Raw genomic sequence first — 15,190 nt, 5'->3', positions numbered from 1 at the left:
AACCTACAGCAGCAAAACTCCTAAATTAGGTATATCAGTTTGGTGCCTAAAATTAGGTGGGATGAATGCAGCTCAAAAAATTACACTGTACTGGTTGATGATGGAAAAAGTCTAAGCCAGTAAATCACAGGCTGATTTGAAGCAGCCTTCTTTAACAGGCCCCAAATGGTTCCTACAGTCCTAACAGCCTTCTCCTCCCAATAAAAACCAAAACAGTAAACAACAGCCCATGGGTTGAACGGTGCTCTGGGATCCAAGGAGTGGGAATTTTCTCCCTAGTTCTCTGTTTGGAAAATAATAAATGTATACACATAGAATTCCATATATATGGTACTTCATTGTTTCAAATAATTCAGGCTGTGCTATTTAATACACTACTAGCTCATTCACCACTCTGTGCTATTCTGGCTAAGTTAGTTTTGCTACCAGAGCAGAATTGTTTGAAAGGTTGAAAGGCCAAATAAATGCATTTCAAGAATTCTAGCTTTAGCTAATAATTTTTCAGAAAAAAATTGCAAATGTTACATTTAAATTTCTAATTTTTGTTAAGTGAAAAGAGCAAGTAATTAAGTATATTAAAATGGCATGTTTCAGAGGAAAAAAGAAACAATCAAAGAACAATTTAAGTATTTTGGATATGCACTTGACATCAGGGAGAACTTAGTTATTTCAGAAAAGAACATTTTGTAGAGATTGTCTTTGGAAGGAACATGCTTGTTGTAGTAAACAAATGATACAACTCTAGAGAAGTTGTTTAACAGCCAAATGTAACTCTTCAGATAATATAAATACAAGACGGGGTAGCCCCTTAAAAATGACATATTCTAAAACACAATACAAATAGATGTACTGAATATTACATTTCTATGTACACAGATTTAGGAACATAATACTGTGAAACAATCTGATTTCAGGGTTTTTTATTTTATTAAACTCCTTTTAACAACTGAATTTAAACTTTTTAAACTAAGTATTTCAAAAGGGGAAATCCATATCAGAATAGTCAAGTGGGCACTTAGGTTTTTTTTTTTTATTGGACCACAAACTACAATAGCTAGACCTCTAATAATATCAATCAGATACATAAAACCAGGCAACTTAGGTTTCTTGCATGACACCCAGGGATGATACAATGCTATAGGTCAGTGAACAAAAGCACAAATGCACATGTACAAATACTGCCTTATAACACAAACCAAGAAAAACAAAAAAAAAAGGCAAAACGGATCTAATTTATCTATGCACCGACATAGAGGCAATTACAATACTAACATACAAAGGCTGTATAGTAAGACCTTGAAAAGAGGTGGTGCACCTAATGAAGACAGACTTATTCTCATTGCTGCAGTTTTTCCTGAAGAATAAACGATGTTACTTCTCTTCTGTGTTCAGACAGCCCTGTGCTAAAGTCTCTTTGATGTATACAGCATTTAGAAGAGGGCAACTGTTGCACACAGGTAAATTGGGTTTTGTCTGAAGAACAGGTGAAAGGAAATGTATTTCAAAACTAAAACCATTAAAAATAATTTTAGCTGCATCTTTCTGCCCTTTTTTTAAAAATACAGAATTCAAAAAAAATTGAGCCTGAAGATATGCACATCCAAAAACCCGTACCTATTATTATATGTACTATTTCCTCTATCACTGCTAGAAAAGACGTTTTAACTCCCTCTTTCTATCACCAGACCTAGACAAAACTGGGAATCCCTGAAGTTCAAATGAAGTGCTGGATAAACAGATGAAAAAGGGAGGACAAGTAGCAATGGAAGAAGATCTACCTCAAAGGAAATAGTGGTATTTCTTTCTGCCTGTACTAGAGTTAAAATGTTACCTTGCATACATTGTATGCAATATCACATACATGTATGATATACATACACTGGAAAAAAAAAAGCAAAAGCCCTCACATTTCTGCTTTAGTAACATTTTACTGCCCTGAACTTTGTTCCTCTATTATTCTTAAGTGCTCTGAACAAAACTCAAGTTAAAACTCTCATGCAGTTTCAGAAGATGAAAATATAAGATAGTATTCTTACCAGTTTTGGCCAACCACACTGTGGAAGTTAAATTATTGTTAGCTGGAACACTCCCCTCATTTTACTAAGCGAAAATGAAGAAAGAAAAAAAGAAAAAAAAACCCAAAAGTTTCCTAGAAAGCCAAGACACACATTTGGTACTTTTCAAGTTAAAACCTGAAGTCTCTCTTAAGAAATGCTACATGGACAAATAAAAGGGAGGTAATGGACATATATAATTCATTGCTTTATACATTAAAACTTTTCCATAAATAGTTGCCTCTCAAATCACCACAGCACTGAAGAAAACCGCTAGGGAAAAAAAAAAGTACCTGCTGTTCAAAAGGAAGAATACTCAGAAGTGTTGCTGTCACTTGATTGTTAATTCAATGAAAATTTTTAACCAAGCATAACCCAATACCATTCGTCAAATCTGACTGCGAAGGGATGTTATTACCTCAGGGCGTATATGCTGGAGAGACTACATGTAGTGACAGAAACACTCTCATAGTCACTGCTGGAGATGGAGCTGAGGGGGGAATCACGTAAGCCATCCTGAGAACTGAAAAAACATATGGAAACAAAATGAACTGCTGAAGCAAACAAAGGTAAAAAACAGAGCACTGTGGTAACTCATGGCTTGTCATGGATTATACAGAAATAAGAGTACACTGGCAGTTTTTTTCTCTTCAGAAAATGATACAAACCTATTCTGTTTTCTTCCCAAAAGGACAGACAATTTGGCAGTCAGGTGGTACGTGTTTTATAAAAATATTCAATTTAATTCACACCATGCAGCTAAAACATTCAGAAAGGAACAGAGCATCTTAAATTTTCATAGTGTAGAGAGGGAAGAGCATGCCCATGCTGCTAAGTGCGGTTTAATCTTATAATGAAGATATAACAAAATTTGAAGTTCATAAAGTCAGTGGGTATTTCAGGCCAAGACACCCTGAACAATAAGCTTCAAAAACTCCTGAAATATCACAACAAGTTTGATCTAAGCTTCCTTCCAAGATGGAGGAAAAAAAGTCTGTGAGAAAGCAGAAAGCTGACTCTTCAGTGAAGGAGATGAAGATAATACCCCTACCCCTACATTTGCTCAGTACCTGTAAGTGTCATACACATGCCTCAAATTTTGTGCTTTAAAACAACCAGAGAAGCAGGAAAGAGCAGTCCCATGGCAAACCACTGACACTTCACTGGAGGAAATCCACCAGCTACTAAGTAAAAGGATATGAATAATTTAAATACATGGTACACAACTTGTCTCTCGCATCCCTGGGCTAATGAAAAGCCTTTAAATAACACATCGTTTTAGAACTTACATCATATTATCAACATAAACTAGGATTAGAGGATTAAAAATAGTTTCATAAGCGCTACAGAATTGTCTCAGAAAGACCATTTTTAAAACTTCAGTAACAATTTACAGCTCAGCTACTAGAAGTTCCACAAGCTGAAAAAAATTAAATTACACTACGTAAGAAAATATGTGATCTTGAGCAGAGGTATCAAAGCCATAGTGGCTCTAGGCAGTGCAGAAGAACCATTTGTGCCTGCTGAATTCGAATGTTCAGCCAACAGAACTCTTTGGACAACGCAGAGAGAAACCTAAGAAATATTTTTAGCTAAAAGAGATGTAATTATATAGGTCAGGATTATTTTACCTTACTTCTCCGCATTTACTAGCAGATTTTTTTATGCTCTTTTGGCTTGTAGGCGTATGCAGAGTACATATTCAAACCAGCTACGTTCCAAATTATTTTCTTCAACCAAATTTACTATTGTAGCTATTTTTGCAGCTAGAAATCTAGAAGAATGCTTAATGGGAATTCTTCAAACAGTGTACGGAAGGTATGTGCCCTAATCCCACTAAGAAATAATAGGATTTGTTTGCATACCTCCCACTAATTGCTTGGAAAATGTACCCCTTCATGTTCCTCATTTCTGATTGCCAATTTGAAAATAAACCCCAAGTGTACTATGCTTTAGTTGAGAGGAGAGCCTTCACAACTGGAAAATAATTTTAGCAGACTTGAACAAAATTCTATTTAACTTTCATTCATTTTATATAATTTCCCTTGCTAATTCTGCTCATTATGAAGAGATATATGCATTTAAACAAAGGCTTACTCTTTTATAGCTCATCACCTTTACCCATCCAATCTTACAATATGGTCACGCTACTAAAATGTACTTTTACTATCTGTTTTATGGCAGCTAAATGATATTAAAAAACCATTAGCATGTGATTTCACAGCACGATTGAGCAGGAAAAGCTGTCTTGCAAAGATGAAACGTATTGTTCGGTATAAAGTAATCTTTGAACAGGAGAACCAGGAAACAAGAACAACTAGCAAACTCAGCACCTTCTTTTATTCTCTCTCCCCTACCCACCATTTCCAGATTTTTCCAGTATAACAATCCCACCAGCTGATTTTGGGCAGTTACACTTTTTTCTGAAACATGTCAGGGTGGCTGTCCTTCAGTGCCTTCTGCTAAGCTCTGCCTGATATATTTGAAATCCAATCAAAATATCTCCCTGAAAAGTAGCTAATATTGATTGTCAACACCATCCCAAATCGCAGAATCTCTTTCTATTCTAAGCTAACTTTGTGGAGTGGACAGTCCAAGCCAGAAGGCAAAATTATAGAGACACGAAGTGTTAGACCCTGATAGTAAGTAAACCTGATGAGTAACCTCAGAACATACTGGCACATGACCAGTTACCAGATTATCACAGATCTCACTGCTGTCATTATTTCTTCTTCATGGATGTTTCTCTAATCATCTTACAAAGCTCATCTCATCCCTCTTCTCCATACTTTTTCTTCCCCTCATTTGAATCCTTTCACCTCTAACCTGTCCCTATTAGCATAACTTTTTCTCATGAGCACCACTATTGTATCTTTTTTTAAGCCTTGTCTTAAGACTGCTTGCCATTCTAAACTGCTTCATAAATGCCTGCCTTTGACACTACTCCATCTTTCACTTGGTGCACAAACCTGGCCACGCTGAGGCATCTGCTGATTTCAGGATTAGATATCCATCTGGTCAGCCATCATTTGGCAGTACAAACCGCTTGGACACACTTGACACAAATCATGCTCTCAGAGGTTAGGTTGCTGTAGTAAAGGGTGTGCAGTTTTGACAGTTACTATGTGTAAACATTCTCCTCAGTCCTGTGTACCAATGCAGATTGTATTTTTTTACCAGAAATCATATTTATTATTTACATTGTTTATTTCTGGTTCATATTCAGGCTGTAACTCTTCAGATGAGAAGTTCTGTGTTTATTTAGTACCAAGAAATGGGAATCTAATAATGATAACTCTTGTATACCTTCTCTGTGTTACACTAAATAGCTCCTTCCCCCCCCCAAAAAAAACCCCAACCCAACAACAACTACAAGATTCCTGACATACTCGCTATATTCTTTCTGTCACAGTATACGCAGATTCAGGATAGTTCTTTCTAGAGTTTTCTTCTTATTAGTGTCTGCCTGAAGATTTGCTCAGCTTTTTTAAGATGCTGGTAAATCCCGAGGTGAATTGACCTGCTTTTCCCAGCTCATGATTCCTGTCATCAGCTGACGGTAGCTCTGTGCACTTGTTCATTAGCACAATTATAAGAGACAGAATTCGCAGAGACATTCTGTAGCTGATAGCAGCTCACCCTTTCTTCCCACACCAGCCCACAGGCGACCTGAACTTCATGGCATCTCATGCTCATTTGAAACCAATGCCATGTTGAACTGGGATTCATAGGACTGTTTTAACTGTGTAATGTGGCAAAAGTTTGTTTCACTTGTGGAGGTCTTAAACACCTACAGTGTTATTTTAAAAGTTACATTCTAGTATGGGATAAAACCACCATCCATGCTGATCAAAACAGAATTCTTCAGCACTTCTGATAAAATGTAGGATAAAGATTTGAGGCAACAGACCAAAGTGACATGAGGTGATGTGGCTGCCTCGTTTCATGGAATACTGGCAGACTGAACCATTTATTTAAAGCTCTTGGCCATTTTTTGTAACTGCTCTAAGTACAAAATCAAATTGAAAGGCACCTTTATCCTGGCTTGTGTACTCTTTTCTACTGGAATGTATTTCCAGACTCTTATGTTTAATTAAACCTCTCATTGTTTCACAGGATAGTTTCTTCATGAATGTTATTACCTGAGTTACAATTACATTCCGTATTACATCAGTTAATTGCCACATGTCTTCTGTCTGTCTCACGCTAGACGAGCGCTAACTCTGAAGTCTCATGTGTCACCTACGCCAAATCCAGTCAAATAAGTGGACCGGTCCATACATGGACCTAGTAAAAGGGAAGCTGGTACAAAACACTGACACCTTTTACTTGCACACTAAGTCTTCGTAAACGCAGTCACATTATCGGATACCACACAAAATCTGTGTTCAACAGACAAGGTAAAACACTGCCACTTTTAATTTCAGACTTGTATTGTTCAAAAGAAGGGGAGGAAGGATTGAAAAGAAAATTTATACTGAATCTGAATTCGGCCAGTTGCAGCAAGAAAAAGAATACCAGGAGGGGAACAGAGGAATTTAAATCAACAGCCAGATAAAGGATTGCTTAAGAGACGTTTTGCAGTTGAACGGCTGACACTTTGTTCCCAATCAAGTACTATTTCCTTCTTGCTGATGAGAAATCTTCTTACTCCTGAATAGCTAGTTAAAAGACTAATCAATACAAGATACTAAGCAAATGTTTTCGTTTAAGTGAACAAGCACAGCTGTCCATTAATTTTTATGGAAAAGGCAACTTTGTCATGTAAATACACACAAAATTTTCTTAAGTCTTACCGTGATGGGAATATGACAGGGAAAGCATGAACTTCAGACATGTAATCAAGTTAATTTGCATTGCAATATCAATTAATCTAGTTTTGATAAAGGAGTACTTATAGAATCAAATGCTATAAAAAACAAGCTAGAAAGGTAATTTGTGTGGGTTTTTAAAATTTTTTTTAAAGTGTAAATGTTACCCATCCCAAAACAACAAACGGTTCTTTTCCATCTTTCCATCAAAGGCATCCACTTTTATGAAGGTGGGATGACTTATCTTAAAGCTGCTGTACTGAAAATATGCAGACATGTCACATGTTGCTAAGGAGTAAACAAAATTAAATACAAGCAGAAAAATCAAAATTAGAGAGCACCTATATAAATCAGGTGTTCATCTTTTTACAAAGTCATTCCAATATGCTGAGGAAATAAAATTAAAATACTATAGACTATTGTAATACATACGTGCGTTACAGTATACACAATTTTAGACTACAGAATTGCAACACTAAGAAATGGGACAAGTTGAATACCAAGCTGGAGAAAATTAAGTTATTTATCTTATTCTAGAATTGCAATACAGATCAGCAAACAGCAAAACATGCTCTTCCACGGATGCCTTGTTACTCTTCCTTACACTGCAAAAGTATACGGCAAAATACTCTATTTTTTAAGCCCCCACAAATAAATGTGAACAGTGCCAGCATCTAACAGCTGATGGACACAGCTAGAGCCTGAAGAAAGAATGAAGATAAGAAGATCTCCCTGCTGTAAATTTCAGCTCCTTTCACCAGTTCTCAGGTGCACTGTAAGAGGCTTCATCAAGAGAACACTCACCAAATACCTTGAGATCCAGGAAAATGGCAAAAAAATATAATTTAAGCTAGACATAATAGACCTGCAGGGGAGAGGAGAGAAACTATACTTAAGAATAATTTTTTATATCAGAACTGTTGCAAGGTCAGTATTTAGACAAACAAACATACAACAGAAACAGGTATGTAAGACTAAAACATAACACTAGCATTGAGTGACAATATGAAAAAAGCTGTCAATCTTCATAAACCATGTAGAAGAAATAGCAGTTTTACAAGGACCCTAACTCTGGAAAAAACAGAAAGCCAAGTATTTCCAAAACACCAAAATAAACATGATCTTCACTCTTTGTAATTTTCTTTCCCCTTGGAAAAAGCAGGCAGAATACTATGGCAGAATGAGCACTTTAAAAATCTGTATAGCTGGCTTTGAGGGGGAAAAAGAAGGAATACTAGATACGGATCTAAAGCTTGGTTTTGGTGTTAACTTATGTCTGTTTTTTTTTTTAATCCCAAAACACCAAATACTGCTTTGTCAGTTTTACCACCTGGTGTATTATTCTTACATTATTTCCCCCCTTTAGCAGTTTTGCCATATGACAGCCTTTACTTATCATACTGTCCCTGCAGCAGATAAGGTACTGACTACACCTTCGCTAGCGCTTTTCACGTATTTGCATTTCATTAATGCTGCTGCCCAGGACTCTACACACCCTTTCTGTTTCATGTCTTTGAGATACTTATAAAGCACAAAATGGAGAACGACACAATATCAGCTTTGACTTAAAAACCAGAGTTGTAAAGACTTGTCAATACAAAAATCTTAAGTAGAAGAATATTCAACCTGTGTTTTAAACTCCACTGAATATTGAGACTAGATAGAGAAGCTTGAAATACCAGGTATTTCAGACTTAAAGGATTAATTACTGTAAATCCGACTAGGTCGTTGAAAATATACCTATAAATAATGGCATATTGCATAGTGTAAGAACTGCTTTACTGAAAGAAACAGTTTGTGTCATAACGTACACGTTTGACAGCTCCTTGATTCAGACAAAGGAAAGGAAATGTTCTAGTTGGTGACTTACAGTAACTAGAAATACATTTATCAATTTGATGAATGAGCATATCCTGCAGCTATTCCATGTATATTATATTGCTTATTGTTCTAGCTAATGGGTCCATCATTTTGAAAATAATCTACTGTCTCCAACATTTCCCCTATGGTTAAGCTGGCATTCACAAGCATGTAACAGGGAGCAGTCGCAGAAGCCTAGTGTGATCTTCCAATTTAAAAATACCTTTGAAAAGCAGCGATTAGTCACAGCCCAGGCAGCATGAGTCAGAGAAGGTCCATAAAGTTCTGTTTTGTAACTGAAGTCTCTCTGTTACCAATAACATGACTAGTGATTCAGAGGCAAGAACCAAGTCTATATATAGTTAGATAAATAACTAAGGATCTACACACATAATTTTTTAATCTAGTCCTCAGTATATCCCCGGCATCTCTGTCTCTCACAGAATATATCAAAGGAGTTGATATCAGACCATTTCCAAACAAAGGAGCAATGCAATAAAAAAATAACTCCATCCTTATTTCTCCCCTTCTGCAAAGATGGAATATTTGCTCATTAATAACATAAGTACTGTAGTCTCAATAATGAATAGAAAGAATTAGATGTAATCAACAAAGTAACTGTGGAAGATGCTATGGTGAAAACATACAAAACCCACTAACTCGTTAACAAAATATTCAAAAATATTCACCCAAGATTTTTAGGAGAACTCAAGAATGAATCAGATGAATTATTATGCTCTCATTTAAAACTTCCTTGATGCCTGGAGTTTAAAGATGGCAACCTCTAAAAATAAAAAGGCCTCCAAGAGGATTCAAAAAATTCTAATTCTGTGAGCCTGACATTCATGCCAAGCAACTTAACAGAATATATTCAAAGCTCAAATAGGTAGACAGTAATGGGAAGATCTGCCTCAGAAGAAGTAACATGGCTTCTGCAGAGGGAACCTCTTGGGAGCTCTCTGAAGGGGTCAAGAAGCTTGTGAAGAATGGTGGTTCGGCTGGCAGCCTCTGGATTTCCAAATAGGTTCTGTGAAAATACCTCAACTAAAGGCTTTTAAGAAAACCAAGAAGCTATAGCATAAGAGAAAGGGTCACAAAATGGATAAATAATTATTAACCATAAATAGGGAGGAGCTGTTAAATGACCACTTCTCAGAAGAGCGGGATGTCACTGCTGAAGTTCTTTGGGACCCTGGGGTCCTTTTGCTTTCATATACGATCTGCAAAAATGGGGAGAGCAATGAGGTGTGAAAGGTGGCTACTGATGCAAAATTATTCAGGGTAATAATAACAAGAGCAAACTGAAGAACTGCACAGGATCTTAAAGTCTGAGCAACAGGTAATAAAATGGCAAGATGAGATTCAACTGGTGAACACAGAACAATTTTAGCATCAAATATAGAATGATAGTCTCTGAGCTCACAGCAGGATCTTGGGGCTTTGGCAGATAACTTAAAAACCCCATCAGCTCACCACTTGGCAAAAAAATCCCAAGTCAAATACTGGGAGCCATTGGAAAAACAACAGAAAATTGTGCCACTGTGCAAATCCATGGTTTGCTCATACCTTGAGTAAGTGTAATTCTGATACACTTACTGCTAAGAGGAAATGGTATAATTGAAAAAGGTTTAGAAAAAGACAAGGGAATGATCAAAGCTATGGACAACTTCTGGAAGACTTCTGATCAAGTAGGCTGCGACTTTTCCAACCTGGAAAAGTAACCACGTAGGAAAAAATGAGACTGAGGTCTACAAAATCACAGCCAGCGCAGACACCAGGCAAGATCGAGAAGCCATTCTGTGAAGCTGTTAGGAGCCAGGTCCAGAGCAAACGAAAGGACACAGAGAAACACGGACCTACAGAACTCTCTGTAAGAGGACAATTCTCACACACATTTTTCACACAACATTAACAGAGACTGGACAAGTACATGGAAAAGATGTTATTACGTACACAAGGCATGGGAGGCTAAAAAGAAGCTTAAATTTTATCGCATTTTGCAGACTTATTCTCACAAATGTCACTTAATATCCTACCCAAGGCAAAAGTTAGTAGGCAAATTGAGTTTTGTAATCAATGTATGATTTATCAGGACACTAATTAAACACACAGTAATTACTTTTAAGCAATATTCCACTTGAAGTGTTGCAAAAGCATGAGATGTCAAAGGGATTTGTGAATTACTTCTTAAAATGAAGTCCATTCAGAAACCCTGTTGTAAGGCCATGAATATAAACATACTTGCAAGCCTAAGACTGCAAATAGTCAGAATAATGATGAAGATAAAATTACCTTCTCAAAAGTCAAGTTTTGTGCACGCTAAGTTATGTTTTAACTGTAAGAGGAATTAACTCCCCAGCACAAAGAGCTCTTGATTCTATTTGCACTACCAGTAAAACATTTCATAATTCAATTGGTATGTGATTAAACAAATGTTTATTTCTGTAGCCTTTACATTGTGGTAATGCTTCATGGTTCAAACCACCCCCACTGTGTTAACCTGAACTCTATGCACATATAACAAAAAGAGAGATGTGCATCAAACACACAATCTCCTAAGCAATGACACAGTAAGGCACAAAGGAAGAGAACTGTCGCAAATACAGAACATGACAATAACTATTTAATTTCTTCCATCTGCTTTGTGATGTTAATACTTCAGGGAAACTGGGACATTACTCACTACAGAACAGGTTTTCCTCTAAGCAGTAAACCAAAATGAAGTCTGGTTTCCTACTGATATGTGTAGGATCCCTAATGTCTCATCAAAGTTGTGCTGAAGCATAGCTTTTCTTTAACACAACTATTATTACAGTCTCTCCTTGTAATCTAGTTCCTTATTGTCATTAAATATGTAGAACCTTAATCCATGACCTCTATTCTTCTATCGGCTTTGGTTGAAATGGTCCAATACATTTAAAAGGTACTTTTGCACTCTATTAGGCTCCTTCAGCACACAGACATTCAGAAATACACTCCTGCCCACAGGCAACATGATCAGATCAACCCCATTCTCTCAAATGAAGCTAAGGTAAAATGTTTTTAGATCCCAATTTAATCCCATGCACTGATGCAGAAGTTAACTTCAGTGTCTGCCAGACACTCTTCCTGCAAAACAGCAGAGTACAACAGAGGCAATGACCCAGGTAACGTTTAGCAGCAATGCACCCTTTGTTACATATAAGTTGTAAGATTAGTGTAATTGATTTCAATGATATAGAGACATTATATGATTACAACTAAGGGTTTTTCCAAGTGTTTTCCAAAAAACAGTGATGAAGTCCAACAAAAAGCTACTTGCATTAAAAAAATAACATATTGGAAAAAATCCTCAGTCCTGCAACACACTATTTTCTTTAAAACCAACATTAATTATACACCAACCACTAAAATACAAGGATATAACAATTTATTTACAGGCAAGTTACTACCAAAACATCAAGTTGCTCTTACCTTGAACTGGATCTTGACTTTACATCTTCCTTTGCTGTCCTTTCGCTACCTGCATCTTCATTGTTGTCCTGTTTTTTCTCACATAGTTTTCTCTTCTCCCACTTCTGCGGATTTGAGTTGCTTTCTCCTTCTCCTTGTGAGTCATTTTCTGCTCCTACCTGTGAACCTGAGGAATGTGCCAGGCACTTAGAGGAGATTGGCAGGTTTTGCTCTTCTCTGCCAAAGTCTCCTTCTGCTAACAAAGCAGAAGTTTCGGGCTTTAATGTTTCCTGTGCAGGGACTGAATTGTCCAAGTTATCTACATGGTCCATTTCCTTAGACTTTACTAACGTGTATGAAGCATTTACAACACCTCCTGCAGAATGTTTAGTCTTTAAACCTTCAACCCTGTCCTCCCTGCTGTCTTCACAGCTGCCACAACACACACAGGAATTAATTAGACAGTTTGTGGCAGCTATACTGAGTTTATGGGATTCATCCTCCTCCTCATTTCCTAATGGATTAGCAGATCCAGGAACACAACTAATAGCAGCTTCTGGAGTTGTTACTGGGGATTCTGAGCTAGAAGGAGATTTAGGATTGAATATTACAGTAGCAGATATTTTCATTCCCCCTGTCCTGTGAGCTATAACTTCTGCCATTTCGGCATCATCAGCATACGCGTCCCAGCCATTGAGGTATAACTGTGAGTCTGGACCTTCTAGACAGCTGCATGAATTCTGAACTGACATGCCAGACATCTGTTTGCTATCTTCAATATTGTTATTATTGCTTAAGTCACTTTCAGCATCTTTTAAAAGCAAAGTTTCCTCTGTCTGATGGCCGTTGTCATACAGCAAAGCATCTCTATATTGCAGGTTCTGTTTTGAATTGTGGCAAGGGTTATTCACCCAAGCAAAAGTATCACTTACTGAATCCAACCCAGCAAGAGCTTCTCCTGCTCCATCTAGGTCATCCATAAAAAACACTCTGTCTTCTTCATCAGTTAAATTGTCAAGATGGTGTCTTGTTGGTGAAGCTTCTGTGCTAGAACTATTTCTTAGGCTAGGTCTGTGAGCTGGAGACTGACAGATGCTTGGAGGGGAAAGCAGGGAAGACATTTCATCTCCGACTCTGTGTACCATCCTATTCAGCTGTTCCAGCTCCTGTTCATCATACTGCATAGAACACGCCAGCTCAGCCTCTGTGTTTTCAGCTTTTGCTGAAAGCTCCTTAGCAGGCAAAGTCGCAGTTATGCCCGGTGTAATGACAGAAGCTACTTCAGGATCTGCCCTGACAGGAAAATCCACATCTTGAGAGATGCAGAGGTTACGTTCCAGTATGTGCAGTTCATCCTCAGTTAATGTCTGAAGAAGATCCCTGAAGAGATACACACGACTTAGCATTTACAATCGGAAGCACTGATGTTACAGATTTTAAAAAAGCTTTTACTGTTAGTACAGAAATCCAGAACTTGGGGGCACAAAGTACTCTCAGCTGTGTAACTCAAGGTGCATCAGAACACATGTGATTGCTGATGGCTGAATTTAAGATTACTCATGCAAATTCAGGGTACCAAATTCACATCCTTGCAATGAAGCCCCAAAATTAAATCAAAACACACCCAAAAATGGATCTTTACCCCTTCCCATCTACTTACAGTGAAAGTGTTACCCACAATTATGTATAGTTTGAAATTTTGATTTTTTAATTCACAAATTTGACTTTGATTAGCAAACCAATTTGCTGTCCTTCATACTAGTTTCTGAAAATTATTCTGCAGAAGAGTACCACAGGAGCTTCACACCATTATATTGTCAGATAAAGAGAATCGATTAAAAATAGTAATATCGCTTATGCAACGCTGGTGTCTTGGAAGCCTGTTCACTGAAACAGAAATTGTAAGTTGGCTCACTCCTGCCTCAGACACGTAACTCAATCATAAGGGAGCTCAGCTTCTGCATGATGTTAAAAATCAGGCAGGCCTAAAAGCAAACATTTGGGTATTTACTAAACTATGTTTTCTAGAGACATGCGGAATCCCCAGTGTTATCAAGTGTCCTGAGTATTGCAGTTTAGGACTATGAGCACCTAAGTGTTATTTGAAGCGGTTATGTTTAAGTGCTTTATAATTTTAAGCCAAATCCATAGACACATCAGTACTTAATTTTAGGACTGAATTCGATTTACACTATGCTTCTCAATTAGAAAACACATATAAAAATATCCTCTGTCAAGAACTGCTGTCAACATTTTCAAAGACAAGCAAGTATATTTTAGCATAAATGAATGGATGGGAAAAGCAAGACCTTCTTCTTAAGCAGAGACTAAGAGTCCATGACTCCTGTTTTAGAAGTCATTGGCTAGAAGGTGACATACAGCTGGCATCATCAGCATCAGCATCAAATAATATATGGAAATAACTCCCTTAAAGGAGTAACTTTATTCCAAACAAAAGGACCAAAAAACCCCCAAAGACACACTCAACACATCCCACATCTTGATTTCCAGCCAATGGTTTGCATTCTTAACTTGTTAACTCAAAGACCAAGTGTTTTTCCAAGTAGTATCACTAAAATATCAAATTGCCCAAAAAATACATCACTGATGCCTGCTTTGTATATCAGCTACCCTACAATTTTAAAAAAAGATAACAGTTTAGATAAACATGCTTAAGTCAGAATAAGTATAGAATATACATTTTTATGGTTATGTACATTCCATACTATTAACATTTTTATTAAAAAGAAACAACATGTTTATGAGTTATATGACCCTGAGAAAGAAATCCTCAGTCTATAGAAGTACCACCTTATAAGAACAATCGCACATTTGTAACCTCCCCTTTTCACTTGCTTCCACACTCTCTAATAGAGAAGTCAGTATTTCTTTAAATCAGTCCACACGCATCTTCGAGTCAAAAGTTTAACAATCTTTTCAGCTGTAAATGAGTCAGAAAGGCAAGTGGGGCAAGCCGGTATTTCTACCTAGCACACTAGAACATTTTAGAAGACCTATACATTTCTTTCTTTA

At 37.1% G+C, this 15,190-nt stretch overlaps 1 protein-coding gene across 3 annotated transcripts in view; it reads right to left on the bottom strand.

The window, feature by feature from the left end:
* Positions 1-15,190, bottom strand: part of ZFYVE28 (zinc finger FYVE-type containing 28) — a 162,776-nt gene that overhangs the window by 29,937 nt on the left and 117,649 nt on the right. For 2 of the 3 annotated variants that reach the window (XM_075092037.1, XM_075092038.1), the window contains exon 8: positions 12,179-13,537. In XM_075092037.1, coding sequence (XP_074948138.1) covers positions 12,179-13,537 — 1,359 coding nt within the window. Of the gene's footprint in view, positions 1-2,472; positions 2,578-12,178; positions 13,538-15,190 lie in introns of all 3 variants that reach the window. The other variant, XM_075092039.1, reaches the window with a different exon arrangement.

Source organism: Phalacrocorax aristotelis, chromosome 4, assembly GCF_949628215.1.
Source record: "Phalacrocorax aristotelis chromosome 4, bGulAri2.1, whole genome shotgun sequence".
Taxonomy (NCBI): Eukaryota; Metazoa; Chordata; class Aves; order Suliformes; family Phalacrocoracidae; genus Phalacrocorax; species Phalacrocorax aristotelis.
This window is presented reverse-complemented; position numbering and strand designations above follow the sequence as displayed.